General features: G+C 43.8%; 1 protein-coding gene across 1 annotated transcript in view; it reads left to right on the top strand.

Annotated features, from left to right (window-relative positions):
- LOC128946150 (inositol polyphosphate 4-phosphatase type II-like) overlaps window positions 1-22971 on the top strand; it is a gene marked incomplete at its 5' end in the record, with an annotated part of 97396 nt that overhangs the window by 5676 nt on the left and 68749 nt on the right. The window contains 3 exons of the mRNA XM_054290070.1: window positions 2757-2868; window positions 4475-4547; window positions 9370-9517. Coding sequence (XP_054146045.1) covers window positions 2757-2868; window positions 4475-4547; window positions 9370-9517 — 333 coding nt within the window. The remainder of the gene's footprint in view (window positions 1-2756; window positions 2869-4474; window positions 4548-9369; window positions 9518-22971) is intronic.

The following is a 22971-nucleotide window of genomic DNA, read 5'->3' as shown; positions in this document are numbered from 1 at the left end:
TATTCTCTTGGCCAGATTCCCCATCCCAACTCGCCCTAAGCAGGTTGTCAAGGTGCAGTCCTTTGTTTTGTGGGGATGTGTCTCCTCACTCATGACTGAAAGCAATTTGGTGCAGGGACCGTCTTCACTGCACCGTGTGAGTGCAGAGTGCCCTTCTCAGCTTTATTAAACTACAGCAAATAAGCTGATCTCATTCTAATGCATTGTGAAGTATCCTAAAACCAATTGATTCCTTATCTGGTGCTGTGTTGAACAGTGTGTCTGTGTGAGACTTTTTACATCTCTACAAGCAAAGGACATGAGGTGTATACATAATGTGTGTGTGTGCTCAATACTGTTAGTGCAAAGTAAAATTATGCAGGGTTTTATCCTACTAAGGTATGATCACTAAGCTTTTTTTTTTTTTCCCACTCCGTCACTTCTGTTTCTCTTTTTAAATTTTCTTTCAAATGAAATTTTAATCTCATGGTATTGCTGGAAAGTTTGAAATGCGTGTTTTCAAGTAGCTGAAGACTCTCAAGCACTGCTGGTGTTTTAAAATCAGTCTGACAGTTTTACCCTGGGCATTTACAGAGCTCTTTGTTGATTTGTATGCCTGTAGCATTCAAAAGAAACTTTGGGTTTGGGATTTGTTGATTTTGTTGTTGTTGCCTTTTTCGTTAAAATGTGTCTTCGTATTTCTGTGTGGGAAGATAAGAACTGGAGAAAGGAGTGCAACTACAGTGCAACAAGTCCCACTGTTTAGTTTTATTGTGTTGCATTACCTTCTCTTACAGGTAACACCTGTAACAGATTGTAGTATTAAATATGTATTAGACCAGAACAGGAGTGATTTTGAGAAGAAAATAATAATAAAAAAATATATAAAAGTGGAATTATATCAATCACTGTTTTTAAACCCATACAAAATACATATTGCTCCTTGTGCAGGCAAACAGTGCAATGCTCGCTATCATACTGAGGCCAAGCTTTTAATAATAGCACCAAGGGAAATATTTAGGATTCTAAAGAACAGGAGACAAGGATGAGAAAGTGTAGTTAGCATTTCCATTTTACTGGAGCAACAGGCCCTGTTGGTTTGGATCAGTTCATTTGCTTGGCACTTTGATCGGAACACCTTAAGCTCCTGAAAAATTGTCAGTCTCATAACCACACACTTTGGCTTCTAAAGATATGTGATTTGCTGACATCTGCTGTATTCCCTTTCTGCTGGGGATGCTGCAGTGCATTTGTTGACAGAGCCTAGTTTGGGTGCTGGTTTGACACAAGAAGGAGCAGTCAAGCCACATGGCTGTAGCAACTCCAGGGAAAGTTCTTCATTCAGAAGGCCCTTTCAATATTATTATGTATTTCTGCTCATAATTTGGACACTGAACCCTTACTGCTTTTCTTCTGGATACTTCTTAAATTAATACAGGCTTCTTCAATTGCAAAAATATCTGGAACTGGTTCATTTTTAATAGTCTCTTTATTGTCAGTAATTAATTTGGCTTAGAGCAGATGAAGTTTTACACATGTAAAATATGAAGAATTATGTTTATTTTGCAAGGTTTTATAGAAGACCAGATTTGTGTAGTTGCAAGATGAGTGTATTCTACTGAGTGCATAGTAAAGCCTAATGGTTTTCAAGGAAGATAATTATTTAATTTGAAAGCTTGGGGGTAACTATTTTTTGAGACTTTACTGTACGAGCTGAACTTGTTTAATGGGTCCCTTCCAACTCAGCATATTCAATAATTCTGTGGTTTAATGATTTTATGACATTGAAGTTTTCTATGTATTCTTTTTTCTTGATTCATCACTCTTCATTTCCACTGCTCAGAAAAGACACAGTATTGCCCCACACGTATTTGTTTTGATTCTCCTTCCTCGCTGTGTTTTTGTAATTGTGCTGAACTTATTCTCGTCATTTCCTTTTTGCCTATTTTTGCTTGGTGCCTTTTGTTACCCTTTCCTCATTATTATGAAACTATCAGTTACTCTTCTTTCCTTCCTTTAAAAAAAAAAAATCTAGCTGTTCAGAAGAAGTCAGGGAGATAAACTTGGTGCTGTGCTGCCAGTGAAAGCTGAAAAAGCATTTGGTATCTTTCAGGAGTTTAAATCCTTGTTTCTTCCTAAAGGAAGTCAGCAATGCTCTTCCCTCGGTGATGTACATCTAAATTATTTGGTTTTGATTAATTGAAAGTAAACTATTTATGGGGATGATAATGAAGGAATTCACCTGTAACTATACTACCATTCCCATATAGTTCAAGAAATGGGATGGATTCTGAATAATTTCTCTGTGGAGGGATTACAAAGGGAAACGTGATATTCAGATTAGCTTCACTGTTTTGGTTTTGCAGGGATTCTGTTAATACACTCTGTCCTTTCTTTGCAGATTGTTAGGAAACAAAGCCATGTACTCTGCATTGGGATTGCAGATCCTAAGTGGAATATTGGTGCAGTGTTACAGCCCTTTATCCAATGGTCCACAAAGAGGAAAAGGTCTAGAATGAGAACCTGGCAGTGTTCATGGATTCATGCACCATTCATAGCACTTACCTGTCCTCAGTGTTGTGATGAGAGCTTTCATTGTCCTGAAGAAGTTGCCTCATTGTTGTTAACATTTGGTTTGTGATGGTAAATAGCCAGCTCAGTAGCGGTGGCTGCACTTTACAGAATGGAGAGGGCACTAAATATTTACTGATGTTATTCTAATTGAAAGGATTTGATGCTGCAAGTGACCCGGTGTCATGGGTTGGTTTTTTTCCCAGGACATCTGATGGTGGAAAGACAGTTGGTACCATTGAAGTCAATCTTATGAAGATGGGAGAGCTGGATGAGGGGGAAACAGACCACATCACAGCAGATGCTCAGGATCAAAAGGTAGAAACTCAGTTTATTGCACAAAGTTAATTAGAATGATCTGTTGTACCAGATGTCTAAAATACTAATTACCAAATTGGGTTAAGAACTTAAAACAAAATCTGTGGCGTAAGTGCTGTGTAAACTTATCTCCCTCATCCAAAAAAACCAAATTCATGAAGATGTACAGAGTAATATCCTAACCTGAGTTTCCTAGGCCCTCTCCTTCTTGAAGAAAAAAATAGCTTATTTTTATCTCAACTGAATATATTTGATCACTTCTGATAAAAACTGTCCAGAGAGATGCCATAAATACAGCTTCTTTTTTCCTTGGACAGCTGGTCTGGTTTCTGCCCTTGAAGTCCTGTTTATGTTGATTTTTATGTGCAATCTGTGCCCACAATACTGAAAAGCTGGAAGAATGACAGACAGGCAAAGCAAAGAAGAGGTAAATTCCCTTGCAAAGGGGCAGGTTCATCTGCATTAAATGGGAGCACACAATTTTTGCAGCCAGAATACAACAGTTCACTGCTTAACACTGTGGTGTATCCTGTTCTTCCTGAATAAAAGGAAATATTGCTACAGGGAATGCAGGATTTTTTTGTTTGGAAGTTACATATAAAACTATTTTTTGAGCAGAGGACATTATTTTCAGTATCTTTTCTGCATAGCAAAATCAGTCTGAGGGTAAATTTCACACTTTTTTTTCACTGCTTATCTCAGAGAACTTCAATGCCTTAGATGAGTGTGACCAGTTCCAAAAAAGCAACAAATGCTGTGAAATCTTCCTGACTTTGACCCGTAAAACTTGCACAATATAGGCAACATGAGCTGTTTTTTTCAGCCTTCTCTTTTATTTGGCTTTTCTTCCACTGCAGAATGTGGAATGAGACTCCTTGCAGTTATTGGAGATGTAGTTACTGAGCTCTGTTGGGCCTGGGGGACACAGAAGGCTTTAATAGCAGCTTTCTAGGGGTTTCTAATACTTGTAAAGAGAGACCAGACTCATGACCAATGTATGGTCTTTAAAGGAGTCCTTGGTTTGTACAAATCAGTGGCAACACAGTCTTGGATTATATGTTGATAGTGAGGATGCAATTGTGAGAATGGTGAGTCATTGAATTAATAAAAAATAAATAAGTTTTGAACTGGTGAATCACAAAATCTGAGCACATTTTAAGGACTTTTTTGTGCTTCCTGCTTTTCCCTTGTTTAAAAATTAATGAAGGGTTTTCTTGCACTGTGCATGTGAAAACTGCTTTGTCTAAAGAAACCTCTTCGAAAGTATGGAACTTGTCAAAAATGGTTTTAAAGTGCCTTATTTTTATAGTAAAACGTATTAAGCTAAACTATTACTATCTCTCAACATTTCTGCCATAATACTGGTAGGAAACATTTCTGTTTTGTTATGGAACAGCTGATCATATTTTTTTCATTTTCTTGGCTATAATTCTGATTGTGTTTCAGTATCTTGGAACAGAAATATAAAGAAAAATGTAAATTCTAAGTAAGACTTTGGAAGTTTGTATTATTATCACTCATGGTTTTCAGCCTACCTTTTATAAACTGCCATGGATTTATCTCAGACCCCCTGAATGTGTCACATCTGTATTGTATTTTTTTGCAGTGTGCATTGGTTCGTGAGTGTACAGCCACTGAGGGCATAAGTGGGAAGGACAACCTGCCTTCCTTAAATGCAGGTAAGAATTCCAATATCTGTAAGAGACAGCTCTTGCAACTCCACCTCTGGTCCTGTAGAAATCACACAGATTCGTGGCAGAGCTCATCAATGTCTCTTCAAATGCTGCACAGATGTTCAAGTTCAATATTTTAGTGTTTTATACATGTTTGGCATTATCATTTCACGGAGAAGTTTGAATAAGTGTGTGTCAATTGCGCTTTCTGAAGCAGTGCTGAAATCTCCATCTCCTGCATCTTTACTGTTCAGTGATTTTCAGTGACTAAAAATCACTGTCAGTGACTTCCATGGGCATGGAATTACCATCATTAGTTTCTGTTGTGTCATTGCACGGCATTCTGTAAAATAATTCTGCATTATTTGTAAGTGAATACCCAGGACAATCAATCTCTCTCATTCATAACTGGTGAAGTGGCAGTTTCAGATTGATCTGGAAACTGTCTGTCCTAGAATGAAGGGAGCTGTTGGCAAGGCATTCTCAATTCTAGGCCAGCTTGGGCTTGAGTGCATGGTGTTAAACTAGATCTGTTTTTCTTTCATTATCTGAGGAGTATTACATGCTGATGTGCTGTGCCATAAAACCTTTATTAGCCCGAGTTTATGAATCTCCATTACTCGGCAATAACAATGTCACAAATAAGTTATATGGGTCATCTAAAACCACAGCACTGTCAAGAATTCTGTGTTTGCTACATACCGTTGAGGAGGAATGTTACCAAACTTTTACAACTTTTTAAAATCTTTCTTGAAACTTTTTAATCTGATTTCTCTGATAGGGCAGACTTTCTGAATCTGCTTTGCAGTCTGAAGGAAGCCCTAAAAACTGCCAAAAATTAAGTTCTTCCATATGTGTGTGAATATTGCATTTTTTTTCTGTGAGTTGTTGAGATTAGATCAGAATCAGAAAAAATATGTTCTAGAGAAATACCATTTATTTTCATCAATTCAAAGTGAGAAAGATGTTAATTGAGAATTTCTGAATGTGCCGGAGCTACATCCGGCTCCAGAAATTCCTGAACTGGAAATAGCTGGAGGCATGGAGGGTATCCTGTGTCTCCAGGTGTGTATTTATGGCTTTTCTTGGGCACAAGATACAGAGGCCAGGTGAAGGATTTCATCTAGCCCAGTGCAGTTCTTTGGTTGTGATTCTGTATGTCATCCAGATTAGTGAGACTTGAAGAAATGACATTTCTGCCAGAGAACGATGCTGATTCACAACAGATTGTTTTCTGTTTGTTGCCTCCCTTGTATAGGTCTGATTGGGGTTTTTTGTTGACTTCTTTTGTATAGGAAAATGCTGTAGGTTGTGAATATGTTTTGTTGGAACTTCCAAGGTAGATGTCAGTTTTAGGAATATTGAAGTCTCGATCAATTTGTCAAGAATATTTCCATGTGATTCTACAGTGTATCTAGGCAGCGTTTTCACATTTGTTATTGTCATATACAAACACAATATAAAACCAAAGCCCACCCAACACTACTCGGGTTTATAAAGTTATAAAGTCAAACACACCTTGAAGAGCTTTTTTTTTTTTTTTTTTGTCATTTTTTGGGTTGTCAGGCTTTTTTTAAAGAATTGAGGGGAAAGAGGTGCATATGCAAGAAATGACAGCATGCAGGCTATTGGGAAGAGTTTGCACTCACAGGAAGTTTTTCTCAGATAAATAATTAGTCTTCAGTCTGTTTCCTGTATTTGTGACTTTCTCTTCTCGTGCAGCATCACCTCCACTTTCCTGCTGACATGCTGTGCTCATACAGAACTGCCCCCAGAACAGTATGTTTTCCATATACATTCATATTTAGTTGACGTGTATGCTGCTGTAAAGCTTTCTGGTATTTTCTTGTTGTTTATCAGGCCTTCAAAATGATGAAACTGAAAAAAAAAGCTGCCTCTGTGAATCCTTAAGCTTGTAGGCATAGAAGCATGCTGGCATTCTTGTGAAATTTAAATCCTAGGATAGGGAACTCTCAGCCCTCCAGTGAGTTATGAGATGCTTGTTGAGCGAGTGGGAATAAGCAGTGTGTTTCAGAGCCTTATCACTATTGCTTCTATACCTCCAGAGACTGAATTTACGTCTCAAAATTCAGTTACTTATTTATAATGCTGGAGAGTTTGCCAGTTGTTTACATGTAAACAAATTGCATTCTAAATTAAAAAAGAAAGATAAGAAAAGTAATTGAAATTAAGCAAAATTAGGAAAGCTTTAATTATTATTCCTGAGGTAATACACATCATATTCCTATGCTACAAAGAAAGATATAAATAGGAACACTGTTAGCAAATTAATATATGGCAAAGATATGCTTTGATCTGTGTTCAATAGGGAATGAAAATAAAACCAGAGTATTCAATCTTTTATTATTTTTATTGTACTTTCAGGGGAAGCAATGTGAAGGATATTGCATGGAATAAAAAGCACAGAGGTTCTTCATATTAAAAATGACAATGTCCAAAAATATTCATGGGTAAATATATGGCATTGGCTTTCAGGCTTGATGCTGTGGAGAAAAGCTTTTAAAACAGAGTTTTCTCTTTTTTAACCACTGCAGTTCATGTGGATTTTGGGTTTTCTTCAATGCCTCTCATGATCACTGTCTGAGTACAGCAAGGATTATCTTTATGAAACTTCCACTCATTTTAATCACTACTTTTTATGAAAACCAATTCTAGTCTCACCCTTCTTATTGTACATGCCCTCTAGAATTTGGTTCTAGACAACTTGTTACAGGTAGAAATTAATTATTGTTGCAGTTGGAGGGGAAGATACTTCTGAGATTTTTATGGAGTTGCATGCCTTCAGTAGTTCTGTTTATAAGGAAAAAACATCAAGTACTTATGCAGCTTTTATTGGCCTTAAATCTTAAGCTTTAGCAATACTGCATATTGGGATTATTTGGGAAAAATGCCCAGGCTTTTTTTGACTTTGTAAATGAAATTTTCTTCTTAAACCCATGGATTTGACCATTTAAAAAACTTACAACACACTTGAGATTATCCCCATCTGAAAATTCAGACCTGAATCAAAGACCTGAAGATGAAGCCAGTACCTGGAGAGGAGTTTAATAATTCTAGCCACAATAAAAGTCACAACTTTGAATCCATATTTTTAGTGTTCTTTGTCCCTTGGTGCAGTTGTGATGGGTTTTCTGGGCTTTGTTTTACTTTGTGATGGTGGCAACATTGGGGAGATGGGAGGAAAGAGATTTTTCAGATACATATTTGCATTAGGTTCTCACAGATTAATGTGCATTTTTCAGTGTAGTCGATTCTGAGTGTGAATTTAAGGGCTGCTCTTGGAAAAAATCCCTTGATAAACTCCTTAGGAAGTAGATATAAAAAGGTAAAATAAAGAATCTTTTGTGTCAGGGGCATCATCATTTAAAATGTCCAGGTAATATGCTGATCGGGGGGCACAACAGAAAAAACAGTACCAACTCAAAATTATCATCTGGTTTGGCAGTTTTCTGTTTAAGGCCAGACTTGAATTAGCCCTTGAATTAGCCCTTAGTTTCCTGAGGTTTGAACATTGAGATATTTTGGGTATTGATAGTAAAGAAAAATTGCTCTTTTTAATATGTCAGAGAAATGAAGCATCTCTTTCGCTTATTTCACAATACTGAGTGAAAATTTAGTTTTTGAAAGTAAAATCACTAAGAACTAAAGGCAAAATTACTCTAAAAAGGCTCATAAAATGACAATAAAATGGCAAGAAGTGCTTATAATGTACTGTAATTAAGAAATAGTTGGCTTCTGATTGTAAAGGCGTAAATTATAACATCTGTATTGTCTCACCCTTCCCAAGAGATTGAAAATAGAATAAAAGTTTTTTAAGACTCGGTTGCTCCATCTCTGGATCAGAAAAGGGCATAATCCAACAACAGTTTTTCATCCAAGATTGCTGATGAAAGACATCTCAGTGGAGTGATGGGAATATAGAGCAGTGCGACCACTTAAACATTGCTCCTTTCTTCGGGTTGCAAGCAGTGGGTTTATTATCAGTGTATTTAAATCTCTGGTCTTCTTTTAGGCCTTTCCTAAAGGATATTTGTTAAAAATCCTGATTGCTTAGATAGACAAGGAAGTTTGGGTACCTTTTATTTTTAATTCTCTATAAATCAGACTACATAAACATTAATGGTGTCTGTGAAATGTCTGTTAGTAGCTGTCACTGTTAGTAGCTGTCACTCATTCCAAGTCAAGTGATGTTCTTATGTCACATTGCAATAGTGATCTGAAAACTGTGTGTGTAACATATCGACAGGGCTGTTATATTTATTTCTATGTAGTGGCAGTGTCTTGACCCCATCAAAGTTCCAGGTAACTCTAATATGTTCAAGTTTCCTTTAATGCAGAAGCACACCTCCAATTTGCATTAATGATTTGTGTGTGCATGTCCAGGGGAAGATGCAGCTGAACCCTGAGTCCTGTGCAATTTATTGGAATTGTGAGTGGTGCTGGCAAGCTGTGGTGGTGGCTGTACTGAGTTCATTGTTCATTTGTGCTCTCTGGTTTTCCTAACTCCAGCTGAAATGCAAGAAAAGAGAGTCTGATTGACATTCTCACTACTTTGAAGACCTAAATTCAAAAGTTAGCTACTCTGCTGGTAAAATGCGATTTATTGATGTACTAGTAATACTTTGCCCTCCACATGCTGGTATAAAAATGAAATAGATATTAAATGTTTTTAGTGGAATTTTAATGATACTAAAATTAATTTTGTAAGCTAGGGGGAAATAATATAATAATTATGCAGGTTATTGTCATAAATGTTTGGACTCATATAAGCACATGAAAGCAATGATATTATTTTTGCTCTTTGCAGTGTTGAGAAACCCTGTTTGTAAGTTGTATAGATTCCCTACTTCTGACAACAAGTGGATGCGGATCCGGGAGCAGATGGCTGAGACCACCCTCTCCTTCCACGTTCCTAAAGAACTAATAAATCTGCACATAAAGGAGGACATGAGAAGGTAAGGAAGAGGCAGCAATATAAATTATATTTTTCTGACTTTGAATCATGCAGACGAGGAGCTAAAATATATTTATTTGTAGTATGAAATGGGCACTTTTATAGCTGCTAAGAATTTACAGCTGTAACTGAACAGAATTGATTGCTCAATAGGACTCCAGTGACCTCATAAGTTCTGAGCAATGAACTGTGCTAAAGTGCAGTCATGGCTTTAAACCTGTTAGCACCACCGTTTGATTAACAATTTAAATATTCTGGAACATTAGCATTTTATAAAGGATCAGAAAATGACAGGGGGCTGAGCAACATTGTGCTGTGTTTGGCTATGTGTCTGGGTAGAGTTAATAACATAGACAAACATTATGCCATGAAAAATGACAAGTTTATAGTGAATAAAGGAGCAATGAGGATAAAATGGACATTCCTTTAGCTAATCTAAATTAGTTGGCATAAGAAAAGGATTCCAAAGTAATGTTTGTTTGAAACCCTAACGTTTGGCCTCATAACCCAGAGAGATATCTGAGAATCATAACAATGTGTATGGCCTGGAGAAAAAGGAGAATAGAGAACACAGGTGTCCCAAAAGCCTTTGAATGTCCAATTTGCCATTGCAGTGATTAAAATGGAGCCTGTCCTTGAACCCTTGTAAGCTGTGCTGATAAAATTTGGGGAAACATCTTTTTAAGTAACCCAGGGCTACCCTGAAGACAGTGCCTCCTTCTTCTTCCAGCGATAATGGATGATGTAGAAGATATTGCCTCCTTCCTCATGCAAGTTACTTAACATATAGATGGGCAGCTGGTCTCATGTGTAAGAGTGATGCTGGGACCCAGTGCTGCATTCCAAAGCCATCCTGTGCGCTTTGAGGCAATTCCTTCCTGTTGTGTCACATCCCAAAACAACCTGTTGTGGCTGTTTGTTCTGCAGTATCAAGCTTCTTTTCCTTTTTTTATTTACCCCATCTGTTGCTTCCCTGTGATGTTTATATGCCAATAGAACAGCATGTGGGAGGCTGGAATCTTGATTTTAATAAAGTCACTGGACTGATACATCCTTATGCATGGTGATGATGGGTTATAAAATTCCTATGAATTGTTATAATAGTTTATTTTATTCATTTAGTACTGTGTTTAGGCATTTATGGCCTCATCTTGTTTGAGAATACTTATGGGCAAGGTTTTTGCAGTAAGCAATAAAAATAGATTATACTGAGTCTCACAGTTCATGCACTTCCCATATTTTCATTTGCCTCATGGGTAAGTGCCTTTTAAATGTTAGAGGATTACTTGAACCACTTTTACTACTTCTGCATTATTCTCTCCAAAGGCATAATACAAGTAATAGCCCTTGTTGTTGTATCATATTATAGAATTCACCTCCCTGGACAAACTCCTAGTAAGAATTCACCATGGTGGGGTTTTCTCTTCACCAAAATAAAGATTTGAAAAAGAAACAGAAGTAACAGTGGCACAAAGATTGAGATAAGTGCCTCTGATTTTCCTGACTGCCGGTGTGGTTGAGCTGTTCAAGCCTAGTTGAAAGTGTGGGTGTGAAAGAAAGAGACCAAGTGATTGATGCAGTCTGGAGGAGGAGATAAGACTAACCAAAATGAGCAACACTATGTAGAATACCAGCAGATGGTGGGAACAGGAGCATCTGTGTCATCTACCATCATATAAGAGTGTGAGTTGGAGCTTCTGCTTTGTCTGGCCTTTCTTTTTCAAGAAAAGCAATTGTGGAGATGTGTGTTCTTGTGGAGTCCTTACACTTGTAGTCTAGTAGAACGTGTGAGGAGGATGCTGCTATATTCGGTGTGGGCTCAAGTATTCTTCTCTGTGTCTTTTCCCCTCTGTTAGTATAAAAGGATAAATATTTCTGTCTCAGAAGCCACTTATCATACTCAGCCTGTTTCATTTTTTTTATTGTGGCTTCAATATAGTCAGGCCTGAAGCAATTATCTATAAAAATGTGCCAGTAAGTGTTAATGCTATTCAGTATTCATTAAAAATTGTAGTTTAAATTCCCTTTTCTCGCCATCTTGAGATTGATTGTCTCTTGATAAAACTTCAGTGTTCATTGTTAACCAAACCCTTTCATTTATTGACATGATGCTTTGAAATTTGTAACTTCTAACAGTATTTGACTTTATTTTAACTTTAAGGGAAAGAATTTAAAGCAGGAATGGAAGCAAAATGATCTTAAAGTAGGAAGGGAGAAACAAGTTAAATTTAGCTTATAATTGTCTACACTTTTGTATAATAAAAAGTGTAGTGGATAGAAATTTAAAAGGAACTTAAAGTTTTCATCTCTTAGGAACCATATAAAATCGTATCATGGCTTTGCAAATCCCAGTCTATTCTCCTCACATGCATAGGAAAAGAGGCTTTAAAATAATTTTAAATGTATTTGTTGCCATTTTTGGGGTGGGTAGTTTGCTCATGGGGTTCTGGTGGGGTTTCTTTTGTCTCTTTTTTCTGCTTTGTTTTCTCTTTTTCTGTTTCTAAACAACTGTTCAGGGCATGCAAAGGTAAGCACAACTCACATTGAAGTTTTTAGTTGCCTGTCGGGTCAGGCTCACCAAAACTTGAAATAATTTTGGGAAATTCTGTAAGGAGACAAAAATTGCAACTGTTTTCAAGAGAGTCTAAAATGAGATTATTAGTAGAGAAAGAAAAACATGCCTTTTTTTTTTCTTTTTTTTCTTTTTTTTTTCTTATTGACTCCTCCGTAATAATTATTTGCCTGGTTTGGAAACAACAGAGTGAAAAAGCTATGAGTATTTTATTTCTGGAGGGAATGTTACATTGTTTGTCTGGAGTTTATTGCCTATATATCACAGAAGCATATCTTGTAGCAAAGAAAAATGAGAGTAATTTTATCTGATTCTGTTCTTTAAAAAAAAAAAAAAAAAAAATTGAAGTGGTTATCCATACATTTTAAAGTGAACTTTGTTAGGAAGAATAATTCCTGTGCTCCTTTCCTTAGAAGCTTCTAAACTTCCATTATGTATGAATGATTGAGTCATATCCCAAAGCTATAGTTTATATTTACTCCAAAGCTGCTGTTTGATAAATATTCAGAATTTTTAAGCTGTTACAATATTACAGAAGTTTTGCAAATATAATCTGCAGAAATGTCCCCTCTTGTTTTGAATCCTGCTAAGCTCTTTGCTTCTGATGTGTTGTAGTGTGTTTTTAAGTTTCTTGTTTTGTTCCCCCATTTTAGGTATTATTCTCCCCCTGTTCTTTGTAAGATGGTTCTTCCCCCTCCAGTTTTCCCGCCACAGAGTCTTTGGCAGTTATGTTACCACGGTTACCCCTGCCCCCCTTATTTGTCAATCTCCCAAGTTACATAACTGCTCCTCCCTTATCCCACCATATAAGTAAAGTTTTCCTCCTCCCTGGGCCCAGTCAATCACCCCCCACTCCTCCCTGCTTTCGAGAACATTCTTCTCTCTGGGGGTCATAGTTGGCTGGCGTCCCAGGGCCCCTCCTTTGTTCTATGTTTATTGGATAAGTTCTTGTGTCAGTTTTCTTATGTACCTCCCCACATGTTCCCCTATTGGTTAGCTGGGCTTCCCCTCCCGTCTCCACCCCTTCCCTGTAAAACTCTGTCTCCCCCCGTGTTCGGGGCCATTTTGCTGTGGGTTTTTCCACTTGTTGGTTTGCCCTGTGCTGCCTGTGGGCTCTTCAATAAACCGACGTTTTGCCCCCAGCAAGTGGTCGCCTCCTCTCTCGTCTCGTCCAGCGCGAACCCAAGTCCGCAATCCAGCCCAGCCCGAGGCCAGGACGCCAAGGGGGGCTGGCCTCAGATGCGCAGGGGCGTCGGCCGCTTTACCCCTTCAGCTAGCCGGACTTAGGGCCGTGTACGCCCTCGCGCAGTTTGCCGTCCAACGTGGGGGCCGACGAAGTGGACTTTTGACCACGGACTGGACCCTGCGGAGTTGGGATTTACTTACCCTCTGGACGCCAGACTACCCCGGGTAGTAGCAGGCTTCGTTTTAGAAGCAGCGCTCCCCGGCGGAAGGGAGTCGGGACTCCTCGCACCCTCAGAGGACGACTCCCCGAGACGAGTGACCTTCGCCTGGTTTTTTCTTTGTCGCCGCAGCAGGATTGGTGAGTTCGGGCCCCGTCCTGGGGACTCTCCGGCTTCCCCTCTGCCTTTTTAACTTTCCCTAGGGGTATATGCCCTGCGTTGGGGACCTACCCCCCCGCCCTCCTTGAGGTTTTTCCTCGTCCCCGCGCCGTTTTTGTTTTCTCTTCCCTTTGGGTGCCGGATTTCCCCAGACGTGGGGCCGCACCCATCACCCAATCTCTTTTTCCCTCCAGCTGTTTACCCAGACTTTGGGGCAGTGGGGGGGGCAGGGGCCGGCGGCAGGCGGCTCATTGTTTAAGTTCTCGTTGTTTCCCGGGCGTGCGGTTGCGTCATCAGAGGATTTTCCCCCTTTCTAGCGGTAGCAGTTTCTGCTCTAGAAAGGCGCAATGGGTGCCGGCTTGGGAAAATCCCAGAAGGAGGTTTATTATGTTGTGAAGGGTTTGTTGCTTGGGGGTGGTCAGAAAGCCCGCAAGCAGGAGTTAAAATGTTTAGTTAAGTGGGTATTTTCTAGGTTTCCCGAGGTCTCCCCGGAACGCGTAAAAGAGCCGCGGTTTTGGGCAGCCGTTGTGGCAAAATTAGAAGAGGCCATAAATTCCGGGGAGACAAAACTAGCCACCGTGGCGTATTGCGCGCGCAGAGTTCATGCGACACTCGGCGTGCCTGTGGAGCCTAAGAAATGTCCCGCGGTTTCTGGTTTGTCCCCTCGTTCTCCTCGTTCAGTTGCCCTTGTCCCCCAAACCTTTCCCTCGTCCCGTAGGCATGAGCCCTCGAGGGGGATTTTGAGGGCCGACCAGAGGCAGGGGGTCCATCCTGCCCCTGCTCCCCCTCGACCGGCTCGGCCTCCCCCTTCGAGGAGCCCTGGCCAGGCTCCTTCTCTTCCCTTACCCTCTACCCCGGTCCCCAAGTCCCCGGTTCCAAACCCCAAAGTTGTTCGGTTTTGCGACGACCCTCAAAAGGGGTCCCTTGGTGCCCGAGATGGCGGCGGCCACGCGGCCGCTCCCGCCAGGGCTCTTTCTTCTCCTCCTAACCCTTTCCTCCCTAATGCTAACCCTTTCCTTCCCCTGGACCGAACCTCTTTTTCGGTTGTCCCTCCCCCATCTCTTTCCTCTGCTCCTTCCATTTCTCCGCCCTCCGATCCTCCGTCGGCTCCTCCCCAGGTTCCTCCCCCAGTTCAGCCCCCTGTTTACTCCTCCCCTGCTCCACCTTCATACTCTGCTCCGCCTCCGAACTCCACCCAGGGGGCGGAGAGGGGCGGTGTGCCGCGCCCACTCCCTCGCCCTGCCCCATTGCCAGACTCCGCCTCAACCTCCTCCAACTCCGGTTCCCACGCTCCCCCTTCCGGTTCTCACGCCTTGTGTTCGGGGTGGGGGGGGATGGATGACTGGAAGCCGGGGCAGGCGCCTTTATTGGAAGCCGCTCCGGTTACGTACCACCTCAGCGGGGAGGGGAGCTCTCAGGCCCAGTGGGTGCCTTTAGCACAGGCCCGGATTAAGAAACTGTGCAAGGCGCAGAAGGACTACTCCCGCGGGTCTGAATACTTCCGGGGTATGCTCCGGAATGCCCTTGCACAGGGAGATCTGGTGCCGGCGGACCTGAGGGCCCTTTTCTCTAGTTTAACAAGACCCATGGAGTTTAGGGTCTGGGTGGGGGAATGGAGGAGGGAGATGGTGGAGGTTCTCCCGATTCTTTGGGGGAATCCTTCAGTGTCTCATGACGCGGACGGTTTGGCAATTTCCCAAGAATATCTTTTAGGCGAGGGACAGTGGGCAGAGGGGATAGCTCAAGCAAAGGCCTTGTTCTCGTCTCAGCTTGTAGAGACCGCTAAGGCAGCAGAGCGGGCCTTTTATAAGCTAGAGGTGATGACCTCCCAATGGGAGGACGATGAAGTCCGGCAGGGGCCGCAAGAGCCTTACATGGTTTTTATCGAGCGCCTCTACAGATACGTGGAGGCGCAGGCGACCGGGGACGACGACAGGGAGAAGATGCTCTGGAGGATGGCGTATAGCAACGCCAACCTAGAGTGTCGGAAGGCCATCAGGAGGCTCCCTCGAAGTCCCCGGCCCACGGTGGAGGCCATGATAGAGGCCGTGGTAGGCCAGGTATCCTTACCATCGCGGCCTAAAAGAGCCTCAGTGGCTTTTGCGGAGGACCCCGAACCGGACTTCTTTGATATAGAAGCTGCCCCCGTTGCCGGGCCCCCAACACCCGGGTCCGGCAGAAGATCAACAGCCACCCACCCCTGCCACCTCTGTGGCAAGACAGGGCATTGGATGCCTTAATGCCAGATGCGATTAGATTATTTGGAGTATAGAAGGAAGCGGGAAAAGGAGGAGAGTAAGGGCACAAAAAACTAGGCCTGGAGCGCAGCCCCTCCCTGCGCGAAGACAAAAATGCGGCAGGCCACTTAACAACAAGCGGGGAGGGAGGAGACGACAGAGAGCTGCCGTACACACTGCCGGATTTGTCTTACTTAGTACCAGACTTGACACATACCTGTGGTATTCAGCCTACACCTGCGCTTGACACCATGTCCTCTGTCCCTACAGGCTGCAGCTAACTAGGGACTTCTATCTCCCTAGTAGTGACATCCAGCTGGTGTCTGTCGACCTGCAACACCCGGGTCGCTGGAGGAAACTTGGACGTTGCAGGTGGACAGTCGTCGGGGACACAAAGCACACACCGCGAGACATTCACATCGTCCCTGGTCTAGTAACTACCGACCGGGACCGTTTCGCGGTAGGGCTGTACTGTGTCCAACCCCCACTCTTCCTCCCTAAGGGACAGATCATTGCCCAGGCTATTCCGGTTCCAGATAAAGATAATTGGAAGAACTCCGTGGAGAGGAGATCGCCTCCGACAGTAGCCTGGGCACAGCTGGTGGGGAGGGAGAAGCCCCGCCTGACTTGTCAGCTCTCGTTGGGAGGGGACAGAAAGATCGTGAGGGGTCTTTTGGACACAGGTGCGGATGTGACGATCATTCCCTCTCGGGAGTGGCCGTCACATTGGGACTTGCAAAGCGCTGCGGGCGCAATCTCAGGTGTTGGGGGCCTTCAATTGGCCAATCAATCTAAGAGCATTGTGCAAATTAAGGGGCCCGATGGGCAATTGGCCTCTATACGCCCGTTCGTTTTAGATTATACCGAGCCTCTCTGGGGAAGGGACCTACTAGCCCAGTGGGGAGCCAGAATTGACCTCCCAAAGGCTCCCCAGGTTTTTCGGGCAGTGGCCACTGAGGAGCGCCAGACCTGGAAGCTGAATTGGCTGTCAGATAAACCAGTACAGGTCTTGCAGTGGCCACTCAACAAGCAAAAATTAAAAGCGCTCAATGAGCTCATTCAGGAGCAGTTACTGAAAGGCCACCTGGTGGAGACAATGTCACCTTGGAACTCCCCAGTGTTTGTCATTAAGAAGCCTAATAAGGACAAGTGGGGGCTCCTGACCGACCTCCGCCAAATTAACGAACAAATAATGGACATGGGTCCTCTTCAGCCAGGGATGCCTTCCCCAGCAATGCTCCCCCAAAACTGGAATTTGGCAGTTACAGATATAAAAGATGGTTTTTTCCAGATTCCCCTGCACCCAGACGATGCCCCGCGCTTTGCGTTCACGGTTCCATCCATCAATCGTGAGTCCCCAGCCAAGCGCTATCATTGGCGAATGCTTCCGCAAGGCCTAAAGAACAGCCCTGTGATCTGCCAATGGTATGTCGCTTTGCTGCTGTCACCCATACGTACAGCCCTCGGGGATGCCGTCATTATTCACCATTACATGGACGACATCCTCGTGTGTGCACCCGACCACAGTCTGCTTGCCCATGCGCTTGACCTGACAACCAATGCGTTGGTTGCTGCAGGGTTCGAGCTCCAGCAGGACAAAATTCAGCGGATGCCACCTTGGAAATACCTGGGCCTCGAAATCACAAAGCGGACCATTGTTCCGCAGGAATTGGCTATTAGGACAAAAGTCCAGACTCTAGCGGATGTCCATCAGCTGTGTGGGTCTTTAAATTGGGTGAGACCTTGGCTAGGCATTTCAACTGAAGACCTAGCCCCCCTTTTCAATTTGTTGAAAGGGGGAGAGGGGCTGAGTTCCCCTAGGGCTCTCACCCCAGAGGCAGGGGTGGCTTTGGAGAAGATACAGAAAGTTATTTTGGCCAGGCAGGCCCACCGTTACCATCCGGGCCTGCCCTTCAAATTTATTATACTGAGAAAATTGCCACATCTCCATGGCGTGATACACCAGTGGGACACCAGTGTAAAGGACCAGGGGCTGGGTGACCCCCTCTTAATTATAGAGTGGGTGTTTCTCAGCCACCATCGGTCCAAAAGAATGACACGGCCACAGGAGTTGGTAGCCGAACTGATCCTCAAAGCAAGATCGAGGATCAGGGAGCTGGCGGGGTGTGATTTCGCATGCATACATATCCCAATTAAATTAGAATCAGGACAACTCAAATTAAAGACCTTTGAAGAACTGCTGCAAACTAATGAATATCTTCAGTTTGCACTCGACAGCTACACCGGGCGCATCGCAGTAGATCGGCCGGCCCACAAATTATTCAATTCGGAGTTTAAATTATTGCTGAAAAAGGTTCAGAGCAGGAAGCTGCTGGATGCCTTGACAGTTTTCACAGACGCATCTGGAGCATCCCACAAGTCAGTAATGACTTGGAAAGATCCTCAGACTCAGCAGTGGGAGACTGATGTTGTTGTTGTGGAGGGCTCTCCACAAGTTGCTGAGTTGGACGCAGTCGTCAGGGCATTCCAGAGGTTCCCTGGGCCTTCTAATTTGGTTACAGATTCTGCATATGTCGCAGGTGTAGTGTCTCAAGCTGAGTCTGCGGTTCTTCAAGAGGTCACCAGCAAAAGATTATTTGAGTTGCTTAACAGGCTCGTCGAGCTAGTCTCCCACCGCGAGCACCCTTTTTATGTTATGCATGTGAGATCACATACTGATCTGCCCGGGTTTATTGCGGAAGGCAACCGTTGTGCCGACTCTCTGGCCGCGGCTGCTGTTACGCAGGCCCCTCTCCCAGACGTGTTCGGCCAGGCTAAGATCAGTCACCAACTTTTCCATCAGAATGCGCCTGGCCTGGTCTGGCAGTTCAATCTGACACAGGATCAGGCCAAGGCGATAGTGGCCACATGTCCCCAATGCCGACAAGATCAGATGCCTACTGTGGCCTCAGGGGCCAATCCCCGAGGTTTGGCGAGCTGCGAAGTGTGGCAGATGGACGTGACGCATGTCCCATCTTTTGGTCGATTGTGTTACGTCCATGTCTCAGTTGATACCTTCTCTGGGGCTATCTATGCTTCTGCCCACACAGGTGAAAAGGCAGCGGATGTGCAGAAGCATCTGCTTCAGGCATTTGCTGTCTTGGGCATCCTTAGGGCCCTAAAAACAGATAATGGCCCTGCGTATACCTCCAAGGAGCTGCGGAGCTTCCTGCAGCAATGGGGAGTAGTCCATACGACTGGCATCCCCTATTCCCCAACAGGCCAAGCCATGGTGGAGAGGGCCCACCAGAGCTTTAAGAAGATCTTATCCCGGCAACAACCGGCGATGAAGGTGGAGACCCCCCACGTCCGGCTGTCAAGGGCATTGTACACACTTAACTTTCTAAATTGCTCTTTTGACAGCCAAAATCCTCCAGTGGTCCGGCACTTTGGCAGTCACCAGCAGCTGCAGCCTAAAGCCAGGCCACCGGTTCTTGTAAAAGATCCGGAGACCTGGCGGACGGAGGGCCCCTTTGACCTGGTGACCTGGGGGAGGGGATATGCCTGCGTGTCCACTCCCTCAGGCCCCAGGTGGATTCCATCTAAGTGGGTCAGGCCCTTCGTCCCGAAACAGAGGACTAAGAAGGAGGCAGTACCACAAGTCCGGCAAGCTTGTTGGCGTTGGCGGAGGAAACCACACCATCAATCTTTGTCTTTCTTTCCGGATCTTCCCCCAGTTACAGAAGAGCCCTCTCCTCCAGCTTCTCCTCCACCCCTTGACCTCCTATGTCATGTTTCCTCCCATTCACCCCCTGCTCCAGCTCTTACCCCCTGTATGTTTTACATAAACTGGTTGTTTGGAGAAGAACCATTTTTGTGAATTCGTCATACTTTTACTATCTTATCTCATTTCAGTTACATCTCCCCCATGGCCCCCGTTTCAACATCGCTGACTCCCAACCCTAGCCTGCTAATGGCGATCATGACGACCTGCGGACTCCTTTTGCCACCTTCGGAGCCGTGGGTCATCCCCCAGCGGAAAGTCAACGTCTGGCGTGCCTTGGCTCAATCGTTAGGACAGGACAGTATATGCCTAGACACCGGCGCAGCAGAGGACCCGATGTCGCCTTGTGGGGATCCCTTTCTCTCCAGGCGAGTTTCTCCCTGCCTTCTAAAGTGCCTTTAATGCTATCCTAGCCCAGAGCCTCACTATCCTCCCCAGTTGTGATTCCTCCAACGCCTGGAGAGACGGAGTGAGCAGGCTAGATCCTGCACCCTCCGAGCCCACAGAGTTACATTTCCTCGGTTCGACCAATGCATCAATTTGCTTTCAGTTTGATTGTACAATCACCCCCGTCGAGAGGGGTAGTGAGGTAGTGCTACAGTCCAAGTTAGAATACCAAGCTAAGCAGTGGTGTAAGGCTGTCCTAAAGATCCTCGGCCCCACCACTACCAGACGGACCCCTTACTCCCTTCCCCGAGGCGTGTTTTTAATTGTGGCGACCGGGCGTGGGCAGGCATCCCCTCTGGCCTGGTCGGAAGGGCCGTGCACTTTTGGCCGGCTGACACTGTTTACCCCCAACGTCACTCAAATTATCAATTGGAAGAAGACAAACATCACATCTAAATTGGCTAGACCTAAAAGAGATCTCAAGGATCTCATTGAGGATTGTGATGATGAAATTACTCATTGGTCACACTCAAAATCCGTCGCCTTTACCATCTTGTTGCCTTGGGTATCGGTGGCGAAGGCTCTAGGTGAATTGGGCTGTCTAGAGTGTTGGGTGGCTAAACAAGCAAATTTTACTTCGGCCGCGCTCTACGACCTCCTCACAGACGAGGAAATAACAAGGAAGGCGACACTCCAAAACAGAGCAGCAATAGATTTTCTATTGCTGCTCCATCATCATCACTGTGAGGAGTTTGAGGGCCTCTGCTGCCTGAACCTATCCTCTCAAGCCGAGGACGCCAGACATTCCATCAAGAGGCTGCAAGACCTTGTCCATCAGGTCAAGCAAGAAACCTCTGACTGGCTGGGGGACATTTTCAAGGGTTGGGGCCTCAGCGGGTGGGCCGGTTCCATAATAGAATCTGTTTGCAAGGTTGTTCTGAGTTAATTAGTACTTTTAGTTTTCATTATTTTGATCCGCGGTTTGGTCCAGAGACTAATGGTCAGAGATGCCTCAGCATCTGTCAACCATGCCGCAGTCCCGTCGGACAAGCCCATCGAGCTGGAAGACCTCTCCTCGGAGGCCGAAGAAGCTACAGATGAGGAAGGGGCGACCGCACCGTCCTTCGACCACCCAGGGGCGGGCGGATTCCAGCTCGAAGAAAGCGAGGCCTGGCCGGACCAGCCACGAGATCCTGAATTTTAAGTTTCTGTGGACTTTCCGTTCTTTTTATTTTATTTGTTAAGAAACGGGGAGATGTTGTAATGTGTTTTTAAGTTTCTTGTTTTGTTCCCCCATTTTAGGTATTATTCTCTCCCTGTTCTTTGTAAGATGGTTCTTCCCCCTCCAGTTTTCCCGCCACAGAGTCTTTGGCAGTTATGTTACCACGGTTACCCCTGTCCCCCTTATTTGTCAGTCTCTCAAGTTACATAACTGCTCCTCCCTTATCCCACCATATAAGTAAAGTTTTCCTCCTCCCTGGGCCCAGTCAATCACCCCCCACTCCTCCCTGCTTTCGAGAACATTCTTCTCTCTGGGGGTCATAGTTGGCTGGCGTCCCAGGGCCCCTCCTTATTGGATAAGTTCTTGTGTCAGTTTTCTTATGTACCTCCCCACATGTTCCCCTATTGGTTAGCTGGGCTTCCCCTCCCGTCTCCACCCCTTCCCTGTAAAACTCTGTCTCCCCCCGTGTTCGGGGCCATTTTTGCTGTGGGTTTTTCCACTTGTTGGTTTGCCCTGTGCTGCATGTGGGCTCTTCAATAAACCGACGTTTTACCCCCAGCAAGTGGTCGCCTCCTCTCTCGTCTCGTCCAGCGCGAACCCAAGTCCGCAATCCAGCCCAGCCCGAGGCCAGGACGCCAAGGGGGGCTGGCCTCAGATGCGCAGGGGCGTCGGCCGCTTTACCCCTTCAGCTAGCCGGACTTAGGGCCGTGTACGCCCTCGTGCACTGATGTTTTGCAAAAGTAGATTTCAGAAGCTCATTTTGCTTAGCGGAGGCCAAAATCACTTAGTCTTCTAGGTTTTGAATTTGTCATGTTTGCTTTACTAGGAAACACATCATTAGATTTTTGAAGCTGTATGTATAAAAAATTGCTACTTGGCCTTCATACAGCATTTTCAGCTTATGTGCTTTTTAATAGCACAATTGTTGTTTGACACAGTTACTGGTTGAAGTGGATTTTTAAAGTTATTCAATGAAATAAGTTAACATTAAAGTATTAGAATATTATTAAAAATTTCAACAATTGTATTAGTGTGAACTGTAAACTTTTTCAAAAATGGAAAATATTATGGTTTTTCCACTCTGTGTACTTTTAGAAAAGGCCTTTCATGTAATAATAATAAAGCTTGGTACTGTGGAGTATTGTTGATGGAGTTTAGATATAGAAAAGACAACTCTTTTTTCATTCATAACTCAGAATTTTATGGAGTCAACAACAGCAGTGATAAACTGTAAAAAGACCACGAGACATAAATCCAATTTAAATGCTCTGTCTTCTATAATTTCATTAGAAAAAGAAATAGATATAAAGTGAGGCTATGAGACTGTTTTCTATGGAAGTGTCTGCCATATAATCCTGTTTTCTAATGGTTTTGATTTTGCTGGAGTTTAAAATGCAAATAAATTCAGAAATCGTAGTCTTTAAAATTTCCACGCTGTGTATGCTCTAGATTGCTATAGCGCTGTACTCTCACTTTAAGCATTGTTGATGTGTCTTTTTTTGCCACATATTGAAGACTGAATTTTTACTTCATTGATTTGTACATGTTTCTGAGGAGAAACAAATACCAACCTTGTCACCAGTAATGGGGACAGGATTTGATATTTCTTGAAGACCTATTAAAATTAATATTCCCATTGCTATTGATGTCAGTGGAGTTAACTCTCAAACTTCAGTTTGAGACCAGCAGCTCCAGGCATGAGCTTAGATGGAGGCAGGGATGTAGTTCTTGGATAGAATACTCTATTCCTA

Source organism: Melozone crissalis, unplaced genomic scaffold (assembly GCF_028551555.1).
Source record: "Melozone crissalis strain CALT ecotype California unplaced genomic scaffold, PUWL_Pcris_2 ptg000076l_1, whole genome shotgun sequence".
NCBI classification, from domain to species: Eukaryota; Metazoa; Chordata; class Aves; order Passeriformes; family Passerellidae; genus Melozone; species Melozone crissalis.
Note: the sequence above shows the minus strand (reverse complement) of the source record. Positions and strands in the feature narration are given on the sequence as shown.